We start from the raw sequence: 9,861 nt of genomic DNA, 5'->3' as shown, positions 1-9,861 counted from the left end.
AGAGACATCCATGCTTTGATTCATTCAGAGAAAGACACCAGCCCAAATCGCCGAAACACCTAGTCCTGTGGCTGATGATAATGTCATTTATCACAAGCAATGCAAATATATCCATGGGTTTCCCACCAGAGCAAAGGAATCTGGATATATCCTGCTCTTGCCGAAAAAAGATCAACGGTAAAACAAGCTTACTGCCAACAAAAATAGATTTTAAATGACTATGTTAGAGGCAAGAAGGTCAGAGCCATTACCAAAGTAAAACATCAGTGCACAGTCTAAATGTCTTTTAGATGAGGCAAACTTTTGAGTAGTTTTTTTGTTTTGTTTTGTTTTGTTTTTTTCCACAGCACTCTGGATTTTGCAGGCTTTAATATCCTGGTTTGTCCCTTAAACCTGAGCCAGTCTCCTGTGTTCAACTTCTGGCAATATCCTTTGCAGACAAAAAAGATTTCCTTTGCCTTTGCCTGTTTGAGCATTGGCTAGTTAAACCCAGGGTTTCGAGTTTAGCCCTCCTTGGGGGAATTTAGGGATCTGGGAAAATACATTTTCAAACAAAATCTCTCAGCGATGGTGATGTGTCCTACAGTGAGTGAAGGGGACTGGACTTAATGAACTCTGAATACCCCCTCCAGTTCTATGAGAGAGGTAAAGTTATATTCTTGACCAAAAAGATAAGAACATAAGAAAAGCCATAGAGCATCAAACCAATGGTCCATCTTGGCCGGTGTCCTGTCTTCTGCCCAAATGCCACCTGTCCAAAAGGAATAAACAGAATTGGGAATCATAAGTTGATCCCACCAATGTCAACCATTTCCAGCATGTGACAGACAGAGGCCAGGGACTCCATTCCTGCCCATCCTGGCCATGAAATATTGAGATCTCATCTCCATAAATTTCTCTCTTTCTTTTTTGAGCCCAGTTAAAGTCCTGGTCTGCACAGCCTCCTCTTCCCAGGAGTTCCCCCCAGCTTACCATGAACTGCAGGTGTGTCTACACTTGCATTCCTCTTTTGAAAGAGGTATGCAAATGAGGTAATTCGAAAATGCAAATGAGGTGTACATTTGCACATTTGACACCTCATTTGCGTATTGCAATTTTGAAAGAGCTTCTTTAGAAAGCAGAAAGCCAGTGTAGACACTGCTCTTTCAAAGTAAACCCATCTTCGAAAGAATCCTTCTTCCCTTTTATTTAATGGGAAGAAGGATTCTTCCACAGATGGGTTTATTTTCAAAAGAGCAACGTCTGCAGTGGCTTTCTTCTCTCCAAAGAAGCGCTTTCTAAATTAGAATATGCAAATGAGGTGCCAGATATGTAAATTTATACCTCATTTGCATACCTCTTTTGAAAGAGGAATGCAAGTGTAGACACACCCTGCATGAAATTAAACAATGAGGAGAAGCTGAAGGATTTGGGCTAATTTGCTTTTCAGCAAAGAAGAGTGAGTGGCAACTTGACTGAAGCCTTCAGCTTCATAAAATGCTGACTCGAAAGAGGATGGCGATAGATCTATCTATCTATCCCCATACACCGTAACTATCTATATATCTATCTATCCTCATACACCGTATCTGTCTATCTATCTATCATTTTTATGTGACTTTTTTTAAAGTCATACTAACAAGTTCTTCTCTCAGTTTCAGGATAAAATGCACTGAGGGACAAAATGAGAAATAAGACGTCCGTGACTGAATTTCTCATATTGGGTTTCTCCGACCACATAGATGTGAATCTCATCCTGTTTGTGGTATTTCTATTCGTTTATATCATCACAGTTCTAGGCAACATCCTACTCCTCATGGTAATATATATCGATCCGGCCCTTCACACCCCCATGTACTTTTTCCTCAGGAACTTGTCCTTCTTGGACCTCTGCTACTCCTCAGTCATTCTCCCCAAGATGCGGGCCAACCTCCTCTCAGACAATAAAACCATCTCCTTCGCCCAGTGTGCTGTGCAGATGTTTTTCTTTCTTTTCTTCGGCCTTACAGAGTGCTTCCTCCTCACCTCCATGGCCTATGACCGCTACAGCGCCATATGCACCCCACTGCACTACACGGCCATCATGAACAAGAAGGTTTGTCTCCAGCTGACCGGGAGTTCATGGATCTGTGGCACTCTGGTGGCTGTGGGGCACACAAGCTCTGTCTTCACTCTTCCTTTCTGTGGGTCCAACACCATCAACCACATTTTCTGTGACATCCAGGGGGTGCTGAAGCTGGTGTGTGGGGACACCTTCTGGGTGGAGACCCAGATCATCATGGGGGCTGCTTTTGCCCTCTTCATGCCGTTGCTGCTGATCCTCATCTCCTACATCTATATCATCTCCGCCATCCTGAAAATTAGGTCGGCCAAAGGCAGGCGCAAAGCCTTCTCCACCTGCTCCTCACACCTCACTGTGGTGATTTTGTGCGCTGGTTCTGCCCTTATCACTTACGCACGCCCCAAATCCACTTATGGTCAGGGGGAGGTCAAGGTGTTTTCCCTGTTCTATTCCGTGGGGATTGCTTTCTTAAACCCCATTATCTACAGCTTTCGGAACAAGGAGGTGAAACGTGCCTTGAAAAAAGTAAGACTAAACATTTTTAAGGAAGAGAGATAATTTCCTTTTAGTCAGATGAGCCTCTAAGAAATACCTTTTCTCCAAAAGTCATTCTGCTGACAGGAATATCTCCTAAGTGGCAGCTCAGCTGCCATTGGAATTTTTTCCTGGTGTAATATAATGGTGTGTAAATGATCTGAGTTTTGTATTTCTATGTTTCTGCTTGCTTTAAAGTTGCCTGAAAATAAAATAAATGAGGCCTTTCTTGCATTTAATTTATTATTTAATTATCATTCAGATGCTCTTCCAGCCTTCAAAATTGCTAATATTTTCAGAGGAACAAGCAAACTATAACATAAGAGAACAATATGCATTTACGTTTCTTTTCTCCCACCTCCCTTTATTTCACTTAGTTTAATTCCTGAACATCTCCGTTGTATGGAAAAGTGCCCATAGTTGAATATCCTTTAGTGAATTTCCCACAGAGCTTCTCAGAAAAACTGCAGATAAAAATGGGTGTGATGGCCACATAAGTAGAAGTTCAGCCAGCTGAAATCATGCCAGATTCCTAATGATGCTGGACGGACGAGTTTTGGATTAGAAAAGTCCAGCCTGTACTGGGTTGACCTGGACATCTGGTTTAAATCCCCAGTTGTTAAATAATGGACCATGAATTTGAAAATTAACCAATTTGCTGATGGCTCCACTTCCAACTTTGAAAGAAGCAAACAATAAACGGTAAATGAACAACACCTTTCCCACCTCAGGAGAATAGAACCTCTCTTCACCAATCACAATGGAACAGGTAAAATAGTGTGTGTTCACAGCTACCTAAGCATCTTACAAGATCCCTTGGGTAGCGAGGGATCTCCCTGAAATAAGAAGCAAAAGCACAATCATGTAGCACTTTAAAGATTAACCAAATAATTTATTAGGTGATGAGACTTGTGGGGCAGACCCACTTCTTCGGATCTGGAGATAGTGGTGGTGTTCTATTCTTATCGTTCTTGGGCTTCAAACCACCTACTTCTAAATAGGCCCAAAAAGGTCAATAACACAGCTCCGAACTCAAACACCTCCAGCGCCTTATCAACAACCTATAACCTATACTGGAACACGATGTTATACTCTGAGAGGCTTTGGGTGAGAGGCCTGTTCTCTCCTACAGACACCACCAAACCTCAGGAAAAGTCTCACTTGCGACCACAGGTCATTCCAAAGAAATACTCATCCTGGAACTTTTCTTTGCACCAAATCCCATTGCCAGCTTTACCCTCGTATTTACTCGGAAGCCACCATCACTGGACTGAACTCTCCAAGTTACTCATCTTGCTCTTCCTTCACTAATCTTATATATACCATCATTTGTCAGCAAAGCTCCTCTGCCACGTATATTGGACAGACTGGACAATCACTTCTCCGAAGACTCAGTGGATAAAAAGCAGACATTAGGAATCCGAAGACACATAAACCTGTCAGCGGGCATTTCAACAGGGCAGTCCAGAGTATTAAAGACCTGAGATTTTGCAGCCTCCAAGAAACAGACTTCATCACAAGATTAGAAAGGGAGACATTTCAACGAGAACTTATTCTCAAATTCCACACTTTACCTGTTGTCCATAATAGAGATAGCAATTATCTTACATGTCTTACAAGACTGAGGGGGGACTTGATAACAGCCTTCAACTTACTGAAGGGAGGTTGCAAAGAAGCTGGAGAGAGGCTGTTCTCAGTGGTCACGGGTGGCAGAACACGGAACAATGGTCTCAAGTTGTGGTTGGGAAGATCCAGGTTGAACATTAGGAAAAACTTTTTCATTAGGAGGGTGGTGAAGCATTGGAATGGTCTACCCAGGGAAGTAGTGGAGTCTCCATCCCTGGAGGTGTTTAAGCCTCACCTTGACAAAGCCCTGACTGTCCTTATCTGATGGGTTTGGTCCTGCTGAGAGCAGGGGGCTGGACTCGATGTTTTTTTAGGTCTTTTTCAGCTCTGTTGTTCTAACATTGTATGATTCTATGATATTACAGAGACAGCTTCCCCATCTTTGATATTCCCAGCTAATTTGTCAGATTTCATTGCACTTTTTTTCTAATTCTTTCTTAAATATTCATCATGCTAGTTCCCTTTCAGCACTATTTCCAGATCTGAAGAACTGGGTCTGTCTCATGAAAGCTCATCAGCTAATAAAATATTTTCTTAGTCTTTCAAGTGTTTCTTGGCTATTTGTCTTGTTGTTGTTGTTGTTTTATGAAGATTCGTACTAACACGGCTACCTCTCTGTGAAATGAGAAGGAGTGAGAGAAGGGGGACTGAAAGTGAATCAAACTCTGCTGGGTCTTTATGCGCGGATAGAAAGAACAGCATGAGAACCTAAAAGCATCAGTATCAGAGAGGTGGCCATGTTAGTCTCTGTCTTCGAGAACGACAAGAAGTCCTGTGGCACCTTATAGACTAACAGCATAAGCAAAGAACCACTTCATCAGATGCATGAGTTGGAGGGGGTGTTGGTTTCAGAGGGATATTTAAAGAGTGGGGTCCCAGTAAAAGGGAGGGCCAGAGCTGACAAGGTCTATTCAGCTTGTCGACCATGAGACCCCGGCCGCGGCATTTCCTGCCTCCCTTCCTTTGAGAGAGAGCTCGGAGCCCTGTGAATGCTCTCTTTTCAAAGACGTGCGGCGGCACTTCAAAAGAGCGGATCGAAATGACACCGGCCCAAATGGCCGAAACACCTAGTCCTGTGGCTGACAATAATGTCATTTTATCACAAGCAACGCAAATATATCCATGGGTTCCCCACTTGAGCAAAGGAATCTGCATATGTACCTGCTCTCAAACAATAAAACCATCTCCTTTGGCCAGTGTGTTGTGCAGATGTTTTTCTTTCTTTTCTTTGGCCCTCAAAAGCTCATCACCTAAGAAATTATTTTGTAAATTGTTGAAGTGCTACATGCCTTCTGTTTTGCTTCTCATTTCAGGGAGCTCCCTTGCTATGAATGGATCTATTACGATGTTTACATAGCTGCGAACAGAACTATTTCACCTGTTCCATTGGGATTGGAGAAGACAGATTCTATTCTCCTGGGGTGGGAACGTATGGTCATCTCACCATTTTTTTTCTGCATCTATCCAAGTTGGAAGTAGAGCCATCATCTGATTGGTCAATTTTTAAAATTCATGGGCCAATACTTAATGAATGGGGATTTCAAGCTGAGGTCTGCGTCCAACTGCTACAGGCTGAGCCTTTCTAACACAGACCTCTCCTGTCCAGAAAGTTTGCAATCTGGCATGATTTTACTTAGCTGGACAGCCACTATCTTGGGTGTGGCCAATTTTCCCACAGTCCCATAAAGTTTGTTTCCAGACACCAGTCCTGGTTCTCAGTGTTCTGTGCTTGTATTTGGCTGTAATTAACCCTTAAATATCTTCCAAGAGCCCAGTAACTAGTGGAAGTGTTGGTAATGTGCAAGACAATACTGACCTCCCACGGTCCTACAAATTCTCTCATGCGGTACTGGTCAGGTCCCAAGGGTGCCAGCTGAGAGAGGTTCAACCACTAGTTAGACAACTGGCTACTGGTGGCACGAAATGTAATGGTCAATTTAGAGCTATCTCATTACCCCAAATGTTTTGAGTTCTTTTCAGTCCCACCCATTTCTATCCATGGTTTTTTCTGAGACAATAACTGGGAAATTCAATGAAGGTAGTTCAACCATGGGTACTTTTCCATTCAAGTGACATATTCAGGATTTAGGCCAGCATAAGGGAGGTGGGAGAAAAGAAATGTAAATGTACATCATTATATTATGTTTTATTTTGTTTGTTTCTATAAAAATACTAACAACTTTGAAGGCTGTAAAACCACTTGAATAATAAAACATATTTTTTAAAAATATGAGAAAGGTCTCTTCATTTAGTTTTTTCAAAGAAAACATTAAAAGAAATATAAACATAGAAATGCGAAAATCAGATGATTTACGCACCGTTATATTACACAAGGAAAACTCTTCTGAGCTGCCATTTAGGAGATATTCCAGCCAGTAAAATGACTTTCAGAGCACAGATATATCTTAGAGGCTCATCTGACTGAATGGAAATTATCTCTCCTCCTTACAAATTTTAAGTGTTACTTTTCTCAAGGCACCTTTCACCTCCTTGCTCCGAAAGCTGTAGATAATGGGGTTTAAGAAAGCAATCCCCACAGAATAGAACAGTGAGAACACCTTGACCTCCCCCTGACCATAAGTGGATTTGGGGCGTGCATACGTGATAAGGGCAGAACCAGCGCATAAAATCACCACAGTGAGGTGTGAGGAGCAGGTGGAGAAGGCTTTGCGCCTGCCTTTGGCCGACCTAATTTTCAGGATGGCGGAGATGATACAGATGTAGGATATAAGGATCAGCAGCAACGGCATGAAGAGGGCAAAAGCAGCACACACAAAGATCTGGATCTCCACCCAGAAGGTGTCCCCACACACCAACTTCAGCACTGCCTGGATGTCACAGAAGAAGTTGTTGATGGTGTTGGACCCACAGAAAGGAAGTGTGAAGAGAGAGCTTGTTTGCCCCATGGCCATCAGTGTGCCACAAATCCATGAGCCAGCCGTCAGCTGGAGACAAACCCTCTTGTTCATGATGGCCGTGTAGCGCAGTGGGTTGCATATGGCGCTGTAGCGGTCATAGGCCATGGAGGTGAGGAGGAAGCACTCTGTAAGGCCGAAGAAAAGAAAGAAAAACATCTGCACAGCACACTGGGCGAAGGAGATGGTTTTATTGTCTGAGAGGAGGTTGGCCAGCATCTTGGGGAGAATGACTGAGGAGTAGCAGAGGTCCAAGAAGGACAAATTCCTGAGAAGGAAGTACATGGGGGTGTGAAGGGCCGGATCGATATATATTACCATGAGGAGTAGGATGTTGCCCAGGACCGTGATGATGTAAACAAATAGAAACACAACAAACAGGATGAGATTCACGTTTGTGTGGTCGGAGAAACCCAGTAGGAGAAATTCAGTCACAGATGTCTTATTTCTCATTTTCTCTCTCAATATAGTTCATCCTGAGAATCAAAAAGATAAATTTGTTGGTTGTTCATTTTTTCAATCAACTCAAACTGACCATAATCTATGTATTTATCCATCTATCCATTGTAGTGGGAAGGATAGCTCAGTGGTTTGAGCATTGGCCTGGGGTTGTGAATTCAGTCCTTAAGGAGGCCATTTAGGGATTGGACAAATATATGTCAGGGAAGGTGCTTGGTCCTGCCAAGAGGGCAGGGGACTGGACTAGATGACAACCTGAGGTCCCTTCCAGTTCTAGGAGACGTGTATCTCCAGTTACTTCACAGGATGACTGATTTCCTACCTCTGCATTCTTTTGTCTATCCAATATGAATTGGGACTGAGGTGATGTCTACACAGCAGCCTTATTCCACAATAGCTATTTGGAAATAATACTGCCACACACAAAAATGCTATTTCAAAATAGCTCCTCTGCACCCATAAAGCCTATTTCAAAATGGAGGGATTGGACGCTTTATGGCTTATTTCAGAATAGGCACTATTCCTTGCAAAAAAAAAAGTTGATCAAAAAAGTCAAACAGTATTCCAAATTTATTTTAAAATTGTGGTTGCATTGTGTAACTGCTAGGATAGTTATTTTGCAATAATTGTGCTGTGGAGACCTACCCTAAACATGCCATTTAATATCACAATGTGCTGTCTAGATTCTTGGAGCACGTATTTTAAACTAACATATCTGAAAGCATTAGTAGATTATATCATCACAAAAAGCATAATCCTGAAACCTAAGCCAATACATATCAACTGAGAACTTAGACTTGCTTAACAGTATAAAAAGGATGGGGATGCATTGAAGCGAGTCCATCGGAGGTCAGTCAGAATGATTAGGGGCCTAGATCACATGAACTATGAGGAGACGCTGAGGGATTTGGGCTAATTTAGTTTGCAGAAGAGAACAGTGAGGCGGGATTTGATAGCAGCCTTCAACTTTCTGAAAGTGGGGGAAGGTCTAAAGAGGATGGGGAGAAGCTGTTTTCAGTAGTGGTGGATGGCAGAACAAGGAGCAATGGTCTCAAGTAAGAAAGGGGGAGGTCTAGGTTGGATATTGGGAAAAAACTGTATCACCAGGAGGGTGGTGAAGCACTGGAACGCGTTACCTAGAGTGGTGGCAGAATCTCTATCTCTAGAGGTGTTTAAGTCTCGGCTTGACAAAGTCCTGCCTGGCATGCTTTTGTTGGCGTTCATCCTCCTTCAGGCATGGGGCTGGATTTAGAAGGCTTCCTGACGTCCTTCCCGCCATAGGATTCTATGATTCTGTGATTCTAACAGTCTTTCAGTGTGTGACTAATCCAACCAGCTACATGGGAACATCCAGGGGAGCTCCTTTCCTCACTGTGCTGCAGAGATGGGCTGCTTCTCGTCTCTTGACTTCACTGCTGTTATTCCATACCCCTTTCACTTTCTCACCTCTTTGTTTACGCACTCCTCGGTTTGTGTCCCTCTCTGTCTAACCCGTGGTGCCTGATCTTTCACTAGTTCAGACTCCCTACCACCCCAAGCCTTTTGTGGGCCCTCAATCATTCCCTCTCCAACAGTTAATGGACCCTCAATGATACCCCAAAGCATTGGGGGACCCTGTCAAAGCCACCTCTAGACATTATCAGAGAGGTAGTTGTGTTAGCCTGCAGCTTCGAAAACAACAAGAAGTCTTGTGGCACCTTATAGACCAACAGATATTTTGGAGCATAAGCTTTTGTGGGCAATCTGACGAAGCAGGTCTTTACCCACAAAAGCTTATGCTCCAAAATATCTGTTGGTCTATAAGGTGCCACAAGGCTTTTTGTTCTTCTCCGGACATTGTGTACGCTTAAATAAATGAAAAAGAAAGCCACAACATAGATTTTCCAAGAGCAATCAATTATATTTTTTGGAGATATTTCATTCGAAAATACTAATCAATTATAACTTTGCTATTTATTTCACACTTTTCTTTTTATATATCTTTCATGTTTTTCAAGGGCAGCCAGAAATACACTCATAGAACATCAGTATTACTTGGACCCCAGGCTGGCAACCACTGGTTTAACCACTAACCATCCCCATTTCTCCACATTAAACATGTTCTAATCCCTTCCTTTCCAGATATCTTTCACCTTGGTGATATTAAGAAAAACTTCACCGGACCCACTGAGTGGCACCAATATTACAGTATCGTAAAGAAGCCTAGGTCCATATTTTTCTCCATTGGCTTGTCTATAATGCAAAGAGCTTATACTAGAATCCTAAGGTAGAAAAGCCCTCAGGAGG

At 42.7% G+C, this 9,861-nt stretch overlaps 2 protein-coding genes across 2 annotated transcripts; one reads left to right on the top strand and one right to left on the bottom strand.

Moving 5' to 3' along the window:
• The first annotated feature begins 1,663 nt into the window (after positions 1–1,663).
• On the top strand, positions 1,664–2,599 carry LOC142004731 (olfactory receptor 10C1-like). The gene has a single exon (XM_074982396.1). The coding sequence runs from the start codon at positions 1,664–1,666 to the stop codon at positions 2,597–2,599; it is 936 nt and encodes a 311-aa protein (XP_074838497.1).
• A 4,034-nt stretch (positions 2,600–6,633) lies between these two features.
• On the bottom strand, positions 6,634–7,569 carry LOC142004730 (olfactory receptor 10C1-like). Its single transcript, XM_074982395.1, has one exon. The coding sequence runs from the start codon at positions 7,567–7,569 to the stop codon at positions 6,634–6,636; it is 936 nt and encodes a 311-aa protein (XP_074838496.1).
• Between the last annotated feature and the right edge of the window lie 2,292 nt (positions 7,570–9,861).

Source organism: Carettochelys insculpta, chromosome 32 (genome assembly GCF_033958435.1).
Source record: "Carettochelys insculpta isolate YL-2023 chromosome 32, ASM3395843v1, whole genome shotgun sequence".
Lineage (NCBI taxonomy): Eukaryota > Metazoa > Chordata > Testudines > Carettochelyidae > Carettochelys > Carettochelys insculpta.
Note: the sequence above shows the minus strand (reverse complement) of the source record. Positions and strands in the feature narration are given on the sequence as shown.